Source organism: Falco peregrinus, chromosome 4 (genome assembly GCF_023634155.1).
Source record: "Falco peregrinus isolate bFalPer1 chromosome 4, bFalPer1.pri, whole genome shotgun sequence".
NCBI lineage: Eukaryota > Metazoa > Chordata > Aves > Falconiformes > Falconidae > Falco > Falco peregrinus.
Genome location: NC_073724.1, coordinates 118,510,019 through 118,526,036, shown reverse-complemented (window position 1 = coordinate 118,526,036; position 16,018 = coordinate 118,510,019). Strand labels below are relative to the sequence as shown.

At 42.8% G+C, this 16,018-nt stretch overlaps 1 protein-coding gene across 4 annotated transcripts in view; it reads right to left on the bottom strand.

Annotated features, from left to right (window-relative positions):
• Positions 1-1,055: 1,055 nt before the first annotated feature.
• Positions 1,056-16,018, bottom strand: part of GUCY2F (guanylate cyclase 2F, retinal) — a 53,955-nt gene continuing 38,992 nt past the window's right edge. For 3 of the 4 annotated variants that reach the window (XM_027777894.2, XM_027777896.2, XM_027777895.2), the window contains exon 19: positions 1,056-5,837. In XM_027777894.2, coding sequence (XP_027633695.2) covers positions 5,699-5,837 — 139 coding nt within the window. In that variant the 3' untranslated portion in view covers positions 1,056-5,698. Of the gene's footprint in view, positions 5,838-11,111; positions 11,204-16,018 lie in introns of all 4 variants that reach the window. The other variant, XM_027777897.2, reaches the window with a different exon arrangement.

Genomic DNA, 16,018 nt, shown 5'->3' with positions numbered 1-16,018 from the left:
CTGAGTTTTGCCTGCCAGAGCTTTGTCTAAGTCTCTCGTTTCACACAGCTTCAGTTTGAGTGTGAAGAGCTGTAGCTCCTCTGCCTTCTCCCTCCTATTCTTTTATTCAAACAATTATTTTTTAAAGCAAATGAGGTCAGTGGTGAGTGTCACACTAGGGTTTTCTGGTACAACTGCAAGGGAAAGCAAGGATGTGTGGTTACAATGGTAGGGAATCCTTAGCTCACCTTCACCAGCAATGCCCATGGACTTGCAGCCAGCTGACAACCACTGTTACTGTGTGTGAGTGGGTGGGTAAAGGGGGGTAAGGGTCTGCCTGTGCATAGGACCTTGTGAGACCACGTTCTCGATTGCATGGATAGAAGGGAGCAGGTTGCCCTGATGGCTCCCATGCATTTGACAAAGGGGGAAATCTATTGCTGGTGTGAGGATGGAAGGTTGAGAAGGGAGTGCTCCTGCTGCACTGACCGTGGAGCAGTCCCTGACCTCACCACTGAAGGACACATCTCTACAATGCCAAGGGAAATAACCAGTGCTTCAGGGGAGGCGGACGTGCTGATGTTTTTGCATGAGGATGTCAGGACAGAGACAACATAGTTTCATGAGTTCAAAGAGGGGTAATGTTGCAGAAGACCTACCCACAGCTGAGCTCCTGCCTTCACCCAACTGCAGTCCCAAGGCCCAGAGATGCATCTTGATATTTTCCAATGAAAAATGTGCTGTGGCAAGTAGTACCACCCCCTCCCTGCTTTAGTGTCCCCATGTCATGGGAGACTTTTCCCAAACATAGATCCGTGCAGCTGCTTGGACACTCATCCATGCTGTGGAGCAACCATCTTCCTTGGGTTCTTCTGTAACTCCTGATATCTCCTTTGTCTGGCCATCCTGCTGCTGGCTTGCATATTTTGAGACCTGCCTCTAAAATACTGAATAATGGAGTGACTGTGGGAACAGGAGTCTCCATAGGTGCCTTATCTGCACAGAATGCTGAAAAGTAAGCTGAGAAGTAAGCTGAAGGTAAATATACAACCAAGAACAAGACTTTCAGGTGGAGGGATAGGTCTCCAACGATCTTTATTGGCATTTGGTTTTAATCCACTCTTAAAAATACTGTATGAAATATGAACTATATTCAGACAGTGTATATTGTGCATAAATAGTCTGATGAGGAGCAGCTGAGGGAACTGGGGTTGTTTAGCCTGGCGAGGAGCCTCAGGGGGAACCTTCTTGCTCTCTACAACTGCCTGGCAGGAAGCTGTAGTGAGCGGGGGTCGGTCTCTTCTCCCAAGTAACAAGCAATAGGACAAGAGGAAACAGCCTCAAGTTGCACCAGGGGAGTTTTTGTTTGGATATTAGGAAAAAAAATTGTTCACTGAAAGTGTTGTCAAGCATTGGAACAGGTTGCCCAGGGATGTTTTGGAGTCACCATTCCTGGAGAAATTTGAAAGATGTGTAGATGCGGTGCTTAGGGACATGTTTTAGTGGTGGACTTGGCAGTGATAGGTTAACAGTTGGTCTTGATGATGTTAAAGGTCTTTTCCAACCTAAATGATACTATGACTCTATGATCCTATAAATACATTTTCTACAGGTCTCAATAGGTTTGAACAATTACATTAAAATTCACCTTATAACATCAGCAGTAAAACCTCCAGCAATCACGTGGTAGGTTCTTGTTGATAGTGGTTTTTGGAGTGTGTGCCTCACTATCTGAGAAGTCCACCAAGTGACTTGTCCACAATCACCTGAGAAGTCTGCTGCAGAGCTACAAAAATTTACATTTGCTGCTTCCAGCCCCCCTCTTCCTCATTACAACATGCAGACACTAGTTTTAGGAGCAAAATAACAAGAAAAGAGCCTGATACAGTCACAGTTAGTATGGGAAGAAATCTCATGAGTAAACCTAAACCTGTCTAAACAGAACAATGCCAGGAAAATATAAATATATTTTCTGGCTTTCTAACAGTAGAGGTTATCACACTCAGGGATGAGTCCTTGACTTTTTCCTGTTGAAATTAAGAGCTAAAAAATACCACTGGCTTCAAAGAGAATTAAGAATTATCCTGGGATTACTAAAGTCGCCAGTGATTAGAACTTTGGTTCTCTGCTACCCTTTCCCACAGATCTACTATTTTATTTTTTTTAAATAAATTCAAAGAATGTTGTTTATTTTAGAAGACTACAAACTGAAGAAAGAATCCAAAAACTGTGTGCAGAAGGGCAGATTGAAATCCTCTTGTTTAAAACATCTTCAGATGGAAAATTCAGGTTTTGGCTACCCAATATTTTCTTAAAATTATCTTTTCTTGGACTAACAAAAATACACATTCAAAAGATTATTTCTTAGTGAGTAAGTGTGAAACAAAAAAACTGAGTACCCCAAAACTGAAATATATATGTGTCTGTAGATATGTGTAGATTTTGAAAAGGCGAATATGTGCGTAGTGGTAGTCTGAAGAGGTGTGTTGTTTTGCAGTTTTCTTCTCCTGCATTTACTAATGTTTAATATGATATATAGCAGAAATAGAAGGTTACCATGCCTCTTGCTCACTGTCTCATTACCAGCTAAATGGATCTATGGGCAGTTTCTTGTAGCGAAAGTTGCTTCACAGATTTTATACTTTCTGCTCATATATATCTTCCTTTACCTCCATTTTGTCTGTGTGCTGGGAAGAACAAGTGTTTCAGAGAGGGTTAGCCCATCTAGAAAGACCAAGTGGCAGAGTTTCCAGACCCAGGGAAAAGGTCAGGGAGTCCAGCACCTCCTCTGAACCAGTGATGATATCTATGTGGGGGTGAGGTTCATCCAACTTGAGTTTATTCATCCACGATGTAGGTTTCTTCACCTGAGCTGGCCATCGGAGCTACTGTTAGAGTCAATGGCAAGCACTTTTAGGGCATGGTTCATCCATCTGAATGCAGATATCCAGGATAGGATTCACTTTTGGGTTAAGGCACCCAACTTTAAAGGTGTATCTCATTAAACATACCTGTCTAGTATTATTTAGATCTTAGGGTCTGCTGTCTGGCCTCCAGCTGCCGTTGCAAAAGGATCTGGTCCTGTGTCTTATTTGTCAGCTCTGTTTGGATGCTGTAGGTACTCTAGGGCATCCTAAATGCCATTGAGCACCTGTGTTTCAGCAGGTATCTCTATCTGGGTATCTCTGCATGCATCAGACTCCCATGGTTTGAATGGAGACCTTGCCAATAGTCAGTGAAGTTTAGGGGTGACTGTGCTAGCCAGATGTAGGCACCTATTTTAGGCTCAGCTGAGTCATGAAGCTCCTTGAACTTTTTGACCTGGTTTCCACTAAGCGCAGTGGGAGCCAAGTCACCCAGCACACACAGAGGTATTCACCTGTAGGAGCCTAAGAAACACTCCTGGGAAATGCCTGTTTCCCTTCTCTGACTGTTAGGGGACCTGTCTGGGTGACTGTCTCAGACTGCAACTTACAGGGCTATATTTAGCCAGATGATCCTCCTTTTGCACTTTGTGGGTATTTCTCTTCATTTGGAGGCCAGCCTTGACTACACATAGGCTTTTCCAAGCAAAACCCATTGATGCAAGTCTTATTTTCATGGAAATACCACACCAAGAGGAGAGGGAGAGATCACCTGTCCCCATCAGACAGGACGTGCTTTCTGTCTGCCACACTTGCAATTCTCTTTAGCCAAGTCTTAAGGTCATGTTGATTGAACCTGCACCACTACCTAACAAAGCAGCACTGATCAATGTTTTTAACATGGGAAAATAATGGAAAAGATATGAATTATGTAGAAATTGTTTGATTTTAAACTCACATTTGCGTAGACCAATCCAGATAACGTCTCTTCCTGGAACTGTATATGGATGCATATTGTGTCAGAATTGCCTGGCCCATGTCTCTTCCACAGGACTTTATTTCTAAATGAATTTGCAATCAGAGCGTGAGCACAGTGTGGAAGGTGAAAGCTTTCCTAAACCCTGTCTGACAGCTCAAGTGACAGATGTCTTTCAAAGCCCAGCTTCTCTCACCTGGAGTATCAACTCTCATCATTAAATAGGCAAAGGTTTCTTTCACAAAACCAGGTGCCACAAAGTAAAATCTCATTATACAAGAAGAATAATGAAGTTCATTTCTATTTTCACTTTTCAGATGTTCATACTCCAAACAGCTCTTACTTTGACAGTACAAGTGTTTTATACTTGCTATGGTGAATTAGTTGTGAAAATAGTATCTTCCTTAGCTTTGTGGAGTTGGGCTTGCCTCATTTCATAAATATATTTGCAATAACCAAGGAAGGTTTGGTGAGTGGTTGTTGACTCTTATTTATCATCTGAATGATGAAAATCTGCTCTGGTGGCTCTGATGAGAAGAATTCAAACTGAGCTTGAGAAAGGTCTCCCTGTTTCAAATGAGCACCTTCTGATGGCAATATTGATTAAATTACCATCTCTGCTGTTCTCTTCAGCCTTGCAGAAAAGAGAACAACAATTCCCAGAAGTCTGTTAGATGTTGAACATGAGTAAAAAAACCTGGGAGAAGAAGTGGCCAACAACAAAATTACCTGACCTTGATGAAGTGTGCTCTGTGAGAAGTGCCTACAGGCCAAATGCTGGCCCTTTGCAGAAAGGTATTTTTACCCACTGGGAGGCTTACTTTGAAGACAAGTGCCTCTGAGACCACTTGGAGATTAGAAAGGAAAAACAGTGATGTATTTTAGGCTTTGCACTGCTTAAGTGATGTACTTTTCATTCCCTTAGTCCCACTTTTGCAGGAAATAAAATTTGTATCTTATTAGTATTACTCAGCTAAAGGAACTGAAGAATGTCATTCTCTGCATCTCAATTTTACAGTATCTTGGCATTTAGGTTTTCATCCTGCTTTAGGATGAAAGCGTAAAATGTTTCAGATATGCTATATGTGTGAATGTATAAAGCTAAACAAAATGTTCTTCCAGTTTAGATCTGGAATTGCAAAGATGACATATTTTGACATTTTAAGCAAAATCACATTTTGGCATTTGGAAACAAATATTGATTCATACCAAACTGTTTCATTTCAAAACTGCCATTTCAGTTTGAAAATAATATTAAAATGGCATTTGCAGCCGAAATGTCAAATTAAAAGAAAATGTTTCAGCTTAAATTGACATACAGGAACAAAACATTTTGCTTCAAAATTTCCCCTTGTGGGGGAGTAAAAAATATTTTTTGTTCTTGTCAGAAACATATTCTTCTGAATTGCACTGATTTTTATGAAACCAGAGTTCTCTACAACAACAGCAACACCCCACCCCACCCCCTAATTTAATGCAAAATAGTTAAATCGGTTTAGCACTTGGCATTATTGTTCAAATCCAAGCTCAAATGCAGCTGGACATGTTTGTGCTGCCATGCAGACCTAGGTAAAATATTTTTTGGGCTTATCTTTGTGACAGATGCTGATGAAAAGCTGGTGCTACCATCACCATCACTTTTCTCCCCAGTGGACCCCTGCCAAAAACGTACACATACAGCTCGGAGCTGGTGCCCAGTTTCACAAGAGATGATGGTCAGGATTCATCTGCCTTCTTAGGTTCACCCTCTGCAAGAGCTAAAAGGCTTCATCAATTATACTGCTTTTGGCTGGAAGGGGATTAAATGGAGGGTGAGCTCCTCTGCTGGGTGGCTTCAGGGTGTCCATCCTGATCTTACTAGTTCTTGGTTGTGATCTTCTCAGATTTCATCCTCTTCAATACTTATTCTGGCCTCCTTCATGCTCCCCAGCTCTTTAAAGGTTGCTTTTGTCAGTGTCCTCTTTGTGTCACTCAGGACAGATTTGAGTTTCCTGGTCAGTGCATCTGACCATTTGTGGCTGTAGAAGAGAAAAGAGAGGAGCAGTTAGCAACCCCACTCTCTAAGGAATAGCCTTTTTTTTTTTTTTTTTTTTGCACCGTTTTGTCAGACAAAGCAGAAACGTTAGACATTCTCAAAGCCATCAAGAAGCATCAGGCAAGGAGGGATGTTGGTAGAGAACTGAAGGCATGCGGTGGTCCCAGTAGACCATACAACCGGTGGAGCTGTTGCATGGGTTGATAGGTCACACACTCAAGGATATTCACTTCACAAATATAAGTTACATCTAGTTGTAAGAACAACTAGAGGGCTTCAGCTGCTCCTGAAAAAACATTCCTAACTGTGCATCACAAGCCTCATAAAGCACCTAGCTGGTAATAAAAGAGATTCCCTGATAATCATCTGTGCTTCTCTGGGTTTGAGGTCATTCACTGCCACCAAGGAGCAATCTGAAGGTCCAGTTGCTCTGACAGCCCCATGATCTCAGCAAGCCCAAGACATGATGGTCAGAGAACCAGAAAGTCCTGACATCAGTCTCAGATCCAGGTGTGGTTTTGCTGCCTTAGCCTGGCACTGTTCCTGACAGAATAAGCTTTGCTGAGTGCCAAGACTTAAAAGTTGGGCTAACTGAGAACCTGCATCTAGATCCAGGCTAGTAAACTGATGTGATGAAGCTGAAAAGCATCATCTGATATGATGATCCAAGTGTCTGTGATGTCCAGCTTCTACCATCTGTTGGTAGGCATAGATTTATTATAACATAACGGGAAGTTCAGAGACAAAACAAACATCAAGGACTTGTAGAAGGCCAGAACTTGAGTGAATCACAAGGTTTTAGGTACGTCTCAACTCTGCAGCTGTCCTGCCCAACATAAAGCATCATATGAAAGCAAATTTACTGTGCATAATAGCAGAAAATATCATTTCAGCTGTTGTAAACCGAAAAGAACCAAATGTTAACCCATATGAATAATATAATTGTGATCATGTAGATATTAAAAATAAATGGTTGAGAAATTGTTGTGTGTGTATATATATATATGGTTTTCAACTGTTCACAGCATTGTCGTGTACAATGAACACCCAATACTTTAGAATAGAAATATATAAAACTGACTAAATGAGGCAGCAATTCTGTAGCCGTAGGACAAGGGAGAATGGTTTAAAAATGAAAGAGGGGAGATTCACACTACATATAAGGAAGAAATTATCTGATGATGAGAGTGGTGAAACACTGGCACAGGTTGCCCAGAGAGGTGGTGGATTCCCCATCCCTGGAAAAAACATTTAAGGTCAGGTTGGAAGAGGTTCAGAGCAACCTGATCTACATGAAGGTGCCCCTGCTCATTACAGGGGGATTGGACTAGACGGCCTTTAAAGGTCCCTTCCAACCCAAACCATTCCATGATTCTATGATTCTATCCCAAGAGTGTAAGATATGAGGCCCTGAAAGGAGGGGAACGAATATTATTAGGCCCAAGGACTATTCACACTGGTGACCAATTACTAATATAGAATTGTTAAGCAACCTAATAAAATTGCCCTTGATGACAGCGCAGGATGAGCTGTTTTTAAAGTATCTATTAGATATCTATAAATTATATAAATATACTTTAAAGTATATATAAGACTATAGAAAAGTCAACTAATAGCACTGGCACCAGAACCAGGTATGCAGGGTTGACCACTCTGACAGCCTGTACCACATATCTAATGTTTCTTTGTTATCATTCAAGGGACATACATTTTATTATTTGACCTAAGGTTCTGCAGACAGTGTTTGCTGGTCTGGTTACCTGTGCCTGAGGACTGGCAATTAAATCTGGATGCAACAAGCAAAGAGCCAGGAATTCCAAACTCAGCACACGTCATGTTCCCTTCATTCTACACTCAGTGGGAGACCAAGGGCAGCCAAGGACAACCAGGGGCAAAAAACAGGAAAGGGGTCTAAAGGCAAATTTCTGAATCTTAAGGAATCACCCAAATGTATCAACCCAATGCAACTGAGGATTCAGTGGAAGATCAACCATGAAAATTAATTCGTTGAACTTTATGAGAAAGAGCTAATGCCCTTGTCAAAGATGATCCAAAATGTATTGCAACGACCGAGGAAACAAGGAAAAGAATTTTTCTTTATTTAGGCCTTTCTGGTGTTGGACAAAGGAGATATGCCTTCCACTGTGTTTTTGGTTTTGTTTGGTTATTGTTTATCTTTGAGATACTGCATATCAAGAGAGAAGAAGTAGCTGATACAGAGTGTAAGAAAGGGAGAAGAAAAGAGAGACACGTTGGGGAGAAAAAAATCAATAGAAGTGAGTGTTTGGTTTCTGCAGTTCTGATTTTAATCTTTGGAGAGATCACGCAGACAAAATCATCTGAGATTATCCCTACAGTGGGGCTGAAGGAGTAAGCTGTAATTGTATGGGCTTCTGTGTAGGCACCGGTTTCACCTTTGAGGACAGAGAGAACCTTTATCAAAAACCCTTTCCTGAATGAGCTTTCACATCTTAACTGCTGGTCAGCCCCACCTTGCTGATCTATGGTTTGGCCAGCAAGATGCAACGATTTGGATGCTTACGGTATTTCCTGAAGAAGAAAGAACTTCGAGGGATCTCCTGTCACTAAGCTCAGTTCATAGGACAAGAGGTCAGAATACAGGGAGAGACAGTTTTGAGGAGGGGGGTGGGGGTGGGGAGAAAGAGAGAAAATAACTTTAAAAATTGAGACTTAGTGCTTTCAGGTGATCCTGGAGTGGCCCTTTGTCCATGCAGGACTCAATACCTGTATGCTTAAATGTCTAAAGGTCAGCAAAAAGCAATACAGGTGACACTAAAATTTATACAGCATGGATCCCTCCACAAAACAGCAATCGCACTGGGGTAAAATCTCCCCCCTTTGAACCCCACAAGGAACTCTGGACGACTTACATGGGGTCTAAGTCTCATCTCCAAAGTGAGGTCAATCTAGGGATCACATTGACCTCTTTGTGGGACAGTTCTCTGCTGGGCCTCGAAGGAAAGAGAGAAATCACTTTCTCCATATCAGAAGCATTGTAAGATGCTTGGGGTGGGATTCAGCTGTCTGAGGATACTGCCTAGCAGCATCTGAGATGCTATGGTTTATTCTACATGGTCTTCAGCTGCTGTTTCATCTGTCAGCCTTGCACAAGAGTCTCTGACAGCCACAATGCTCCAGGCTGAACTCCACTTGCATGAGTGGGTTAGTAGGTCCATATTAAAGGCAGAGATCCTACTGCAGGACAAAGTAAGATCACTACTGGTATAGCCAAGGGCTTTATCTTCGGGTAGCTGGAGGCGCACTTTGGTGTTGCTCATGCTTTGCTGCGTATTTTTATCAAGATATAGGGAGAACCATCACTTCTCTTGGAAAACAGGTGTCCACCGAGGACAACAGAGTCCACAGTCACTCTTTGAAGTTTAAAAGATTCACTTCCTGAGCATGAGGAGCAAAGTCTTGGCCTTCCTTTAGACTCTAGGCTAGGTGAATACTCCAAAAGATATAAATACTCCAAGATGGAGATTCCTACCTTATCACAACAAGGACCCTGCGATACCATTAAGTTTACAGTCCCAGACTAATGGGACTGTAAACTGGGTGGATGGACTATAGATCACTACATCTGAGATCCTTATATTGCATTCCTTTATTGCTATCAAGGAAAAACAAGGTTATTGATGGCATTTTCCCTTTCATCATAAATGTCTAAGATAGATTAGCTGGAAACATCACTAAACCACCAAGCAGGCACGTGGGAATAAGTGGCTGTTGAGGACATAATTGCCTCCATTGAAAGCTTCATGCACACAAGAAGGATTGAACTGGGACTGTTGAAAAGCCCCAGGTATAAACGCCTTATTGATTTTTCTACTGTTTCCCATGAAATGAGCCAAGTGGGCTTACGAGGACCTTCTGTTCTCCATAATGTACTGCTAATCAGCCTTGCTTCAGTGCAGAAGTCCATGTCTGTGGGTGATATATGTACTAAATATTTTTGTATTGGTGTACATGCAGTTTTTCTCAAGCAGGGCTAATCCAACTGAGAGATCCTCTTTGTCTCTGGCCTTGGAGGATTAGCTTGTGGTCATAGGTGTAGATCAGCAGGGCAGTCTTCTGTGCCTTGGAGCTTATATTTAGCAGTGAGTGTTCATATATGGTAGTGCTTATGCAGGTCTCTGCACAGTGTGTCCCATATTTAAATCTTTTTTGTTGTTGTTTTTTAAGTGAGGAATTTTTGCCCTGCTCCTAGAATAGGAAGAGCCTCATACAAAAATTTAAAAATCTCTTAAGGGAGATAAAACAGCCTAGTAACACCCACTGAATCTTTAAAAGTTGTGGCTGTGAAAGAGGAACTCAGCCAAAAGTTCTCTGCTGGGTTTTATCATTCTGAGAAATTTGGATGGAGCTTTAGTCTTTAGGGTAATCTATGAGCTTGATACAGTGTATCTTAGGACTTAATAACCAGACTATATCTAGGCACTGTGGGCTTTCACCCACCTCCACCTTTTTCTAAGAAAGTGGAAATTAAGTAAAAGTTAGTTCAGAGGCACTGGGCAAAAACATTATTGCTGCTTTCAGAGACATTATTAAGAAACCCAACCATACAGCATTTTCACAGGATACCAGACCCTCTGTGTGCGTGTGTGGGTGTGCGTGCTTATATGCCAGCCTTGCTCTGGTACTTGTTTGATCAGGCACCTCAGGTCATGCTGTTATACTCCATGGAACTTCTGAATTCCAACCAAATCATCCTAAATCCACGTTTATTTCTCGTACCAGTAGGTACCATGGGGATGAATAACAAAGCTGCATCCTGTTTCACGTCATGAGGTATGGAATTACACTGGGCAGGAGATACACACTACAGGAAAGCAACAATAGGCAATTTGGATTCTTCCAGGCTTGATCTCCAGCTTCATCTCTGTGTTTACCACGGACTGGGCTCTTCCTGGCACAGTGCACATCGACATCCAGTAGGTCGATAATACACTGCAGGTAAACACAGTAGTACTGTATGTCTTTCAGGAGTTAGTGTGATAATAGCTCACAAATTTGCTATGAAATTTCCCAACAAGGCTACTACTATCTTTAGATAGCTTTTCTGTTGTTCCAAGCACCTTCTGAATGAGACCCTTTAAAAGAATAATCCAAATTTTTTTACAAAAAGAAATAAATAAAAAAAAGCATGGCACTAAAACCAGCAAAGTGCGGACAAATAACACATAAGCAGACACTAAAGAGCGGAGCTACGCTGGGACTGTCCTACAGCTACTACCTCAGATCTAGGCCCTTTTGCCAAGGAGTTTTTCAGCTTTCCTCCTTTTGAACTCTGCAATTTCTTCCGGGGGTAACCCATGAGCTCTACACCTGCAGTGAACATGTAGGCCATTAGACAAAGAACCAGTTCAGTTTCATCTGCAATAAAGAACAGACCGTAACGGAGACCGAGTGAAAGGCGTTTTCTGGTGTGAAAAAGGAAAGCAAATTTTATGCATGGTTCTGATTTAATTTATTCCCCTCTTGTGTTGCTTCAGCTCGACTTATTGCGAAGAGTGAGGTTAGTTAATTTTGGGCGTCCCAGAGTTAAGTGCCTGCTCTGAGACAGGCATCTTTTGTAATATCTGTAGCCCGGCACATCCAGAGGGCTCATGGCACATCTTAGACACTTCTCCCAGGACAAGATGAATGACTTTGTTGACTGAAGAGCACAAAATGTATATCTGTGATGGCTATATCCAGAATCTATCAGACAAGTTGAACCCTGGGAGAATTATGTCCTTGTTCCACTGATCCTCCCTTTCATTCATCAAAGGGAAGAGCAGAACTACACTGTTGTGAAGATCTTGCCTTTGGTTAGTTCAGCTCCTGCGTCAGTGCCTTTTGGTGGTCCAGGGGTGTGTCTTTCAGAAACTCAGCTCTCAAAGCTATGGGCACATTTCCAAATGGAAGCCCTATTTAGCTGTCCCCGGAGACAGCCAATTTTCCCTGGAAGCTTAGCACAAATTTAACAGCCTTCACCGAGGGAGATCGGAGTCAAGTTTCAGCTCTTTTGCCAATTCTGTCCTACAAACGGAAACATCTAACCAAGCCATCCTTCCGTGCCTTACCTAAATCCTCAGCCTTGGCACCATCTTTCCTTTCTATAGAAACCTTGAGCCCTGTTTATAAACCCTCCCGTGAGTGCTGGAGCCTTTGGGGCTGGGTCCCAAGGACAGAGAAGCCAGGAGAATACAATCCTGATGCGCTGAATGAGGAATGGCTTCTTCTGGGAATCTACAGCTCAGATGGGATGCAGCTCCTGAAATTTAGCTATATGCGACAGAGGTGCCTCCATCTGAGCCAAATATCTTGGGCTCTCTTCTGAGCCTGTGGAGGGAAGCAGGCAATGCCAGACCACAGTGAGGGTTTACCCCAAAGCAGATGTCCTCTGCGCGGCAGAAAAGCAGCACCTAGAAATGCCTGTTTCTCTGCATTGACTCTAAGAGATGTGTAAGATGACCAGCTCAGATGGAAGCGTCTATGTTAGAGGTAAATAACTTTTAATAAGATTAAATCTTACCAGCTGGAGTGGGAAGAGGAATACTTTGCCTCCAGCCCCTTCATGCAAGCAGTAGCAAAATTCAGCTACACATGGGTAAGCGTGAGGGTCTTGTTCTTTGAGTCCACCCAGCAGGACTGTGTTATCCTCAGGGGAGTGGAGGAGGTTGCTGCCTGTTTCTGCACAACAGTGCAGCAGGTTGTGACCCACAGAAGATGAAGACCTGACCAGAGTATCTGGGGATCAGGCACAGTGTGACATTGCCTGAACTCTGCCTCCAAGCACTGCTCACACAAGTATCAAATAGCCATTTGGTAATGACTGGACCTTCATCCACAGCACATAACGAGAAGAAAGATCCAGTGTAAACAACACTGACACATCTCCTGAACTCACTAATGTCTGAGCAAATGGAAAGAGCTGATTCTGCACCACCCATCCCAATCTCTTACAGCCCCCTTCTGTTTGAAGTCAGCCGTTGTTTTTCCAAGGTCCTCTCTTACCTCCACCTTGCTTCCAAAGCCAGCAGGAGAAAAACTGTAAGGTCCTGCACCCCAGCTCCCTGGACAGTTAAGGAATTTGCCTTCTCTTTTCTGAATATGGTGTGTTACAATGATTTTCTGCTGAGCATTGAAAACACAAGCCCCTGGCTTGAACCTTGGGCAGCCAGCACAACTTCTAGTTCCCAGTCACAAGGGAAAAGGCTCAGAGCCATAGGCAGAGCATCTTTATGACATGGTCACTCCGTACCCTTCCATGAGAACAATTGCAACTCAAACCGCCTTGAGACCTGGGTCATATGGATGCAAAAATAGTCTTCTCTGTCCTTTCTCTTATCTCTGCTTTGCATAAACCTTTATGCTGTAGCAATGCAAACCCCATCACAAGGCACCTGATGTGTCCTGATGTATACTGAGCAGCCCACTACATCTCAGCTCTGAGGTCCTGCTCCAGCCAGCCCTGAAGCCCCATCATTGACTGCTTCCCACACACCTTTGCCTTTATACCATTCAAAATCATCTCTGGGGTTACTTGTTTCTGGGGTAGTTCATTTTATTTTAACCCACATTTTGTCATACTCCGGTTGTTCTTACTTTAAATGGCTGGTAACTTTGTAGAAGCAGTTGGCCGGGGAGCAGAGGAAGGCAGCTCAGATGTTTTCTCTTCAGTACTCTTCCGTCTTGTCCTCAGCACTGTTGTTCATAAAAGAGCTTTTGGGCTGATGTGCAATGAGAAAGCCTGTTTAGACGGCATGACGGAGAGCAGTGTACCCTGATCGGTACACTCTTGTGTACCGATCTCACTTGGCCAACCCACGCAGTGGTGCACCACCATAAAAATATCCCTAAACTCAAGCTGTCTCCTGTTCAGACAGCTCAGATCACTCATCATTGGGCTTTCCTCTGCTTCTCTTTTCAAGGAAAGTGTGGGCAGATCCAGGGAGAAACACCCTCAGATGAGCTCCCACAGCCAGGACCCACCCTAGATAGCCTCTCCTGCTGCAGAGGTGCTGATTGCTGCTCTCTCTGTCCCTCTGCAAAAACATCCTTCAAAGGGACCTTCGCCTTCCAGTTCACCTCCCAGCCTGTCTGGGTGAGACAGAAGAAAATACTGGGTACATCCAGGCACATCTGGGCACACCTCAGCCATGCCTGAGGCCATACCTGAAAGCCAGGATATGATCCACAAAGCCAGCCAGATCCTGACCACAGTTTCAGAACTACCTTTCCCTAAATCCATAGAAACATCCAGTGGAGAAAGGGTAATGCATTGAATCACATCTTCCAGCCAAACAATGCCCCTACCTGACTTTGCTTCCTTTCCAAACACATCATTTAGGATTTCTTGCTATCAGCAGCAACTCTCTAATCTAGTATTCCAGTAATTCTTCCAGAAACCTCAGTTGGCTCAAAAAGAACTTGTTTAAATATATCAACTGGAACAACCACATTCCAAGTTAGACAGCCTTGTTCAAAGGGAGATGAGTCACTGGCTTGCATTCTTTCTCCCCTCAATCAAACTTCAGAGGAAAAAATCTTCTTTCTCACCTGCATTATGCCATAGCCATGACCAGAATATTCCTTTAGCTTCATTTTGCTGTTGTGTTAAGGGTTCAAAAATAGTTTGAAAAGAAAACGTTGTGAGGCAAAAAACATCTGTCCTGACATTGGATGATCAAGCCTGAGTCAGAGGATGCTTTGATTTCCCCAAATAAGTTGTTATAGGTCATATGAACTTTGTGAAGTGTAGTGATGCTGTTGTATAATTCCAGCTATGTAAGGAAAAGTTTTTCACTGATGTTTGCTCCACAAGCTCTTTTATTTCTGATTTAAAAGTGCATTGGGTGAAAAACAGGAGCCTAAATGGAAATGCTTTCACTTATCCCCCCAGAAAGACACATCAGCAGTAACAGCAACAGCAGAGACACTCCACTGATTGTCTCCCATCCTGCCAGGGTGCCTCAACACAGACAAAGCAATTGTGAGCCTTTCATTGGGTAGAAGAAAAAGCTATGTTGTCCTCATGGGTGTCTTTTTCCTGGCTTGTGAAAAGATGGATTTTTTGAGCATCTTTCACTGCTTCTCACCCATTTCATCTTCAAACAAGGATCTCTGTGTTTTCTCCAGGGTTGATCCTCATATATGTGAGGATGGGAAAGCCCAAAACCTCTCTCCTATCCCTGGCTGCATCTTCAATTTTTAGTGATTTTTCATGTCAGGTTGAACTTATCGTTGTGGATGGTGGTGGGCTAGATGATCTATCAGTCCTTCTGGACTTAAGACCTACTGCATGATTTCATACAAAAGAAAGGATCTGGTTTGATGATAAAAATTCAAAACTCTTGTATGTTCCTAACCCGGGCCCTGGGTTCTTGGTTCAAAATCCTTGAGATGACCCACAATCTGTACCTTTCTCAATTGTATTATTATCCCTGCCCCCCACCCCACCCCCCTCCAGTTAACTTTCCATAGCTAATTTAAAATAGTGTTAGAAAGGGAAAGTTTCTAGATACAACTGCTTCATGGGATAGAGGGCTCCTGCTGCTTGAAAGTACTGTATTCACTGCCAGAGCAAAGGATTTCTGGGATAGTAAAAGTTGGGAAGTCAGAAGACCGAATATGTCACTTATCTCCTTGGAACTGCAAACAAACAAGATCCCAGCTCTGGGATTTTTTTCCGAATTTCATTATCTATCAAATATTTCCTTGTGCTAGATATTTTTTTCAGTGCTTTGCCAAATACATCTGTGATTTAGTGCAGGTCAGGTTTGTATTTGCTAGGTCTGTGTAACCTCATATCTTTTCTGCTGTTACGGACAAGAGGAGCGCTCTACCAGTGCTGACAAGGTGCTGCCTGTCCCAGAGCATCACAGGACACCAAATTCCAATATCCCACGTTCATAAACTAGCAACTCTGTGCTTTTTCCATGGCTGCTCTTCAGCCCCAGAACTAACCTCCTGGTGTACCCTGCCTCACAGCCTTCCTTTGAACCTGATTATGAAATCTCAAAAAAAAATATTTATCCTACAGGTAGGCTGCTGCTCGACAGCTCAGCATGCTTGTTTTTGCTCTCTCACCATTTTGTTATACCTTCTCTATGTCCACCCCAATATGCTATTATTTCCTGTGGCAGTATCAGGCTT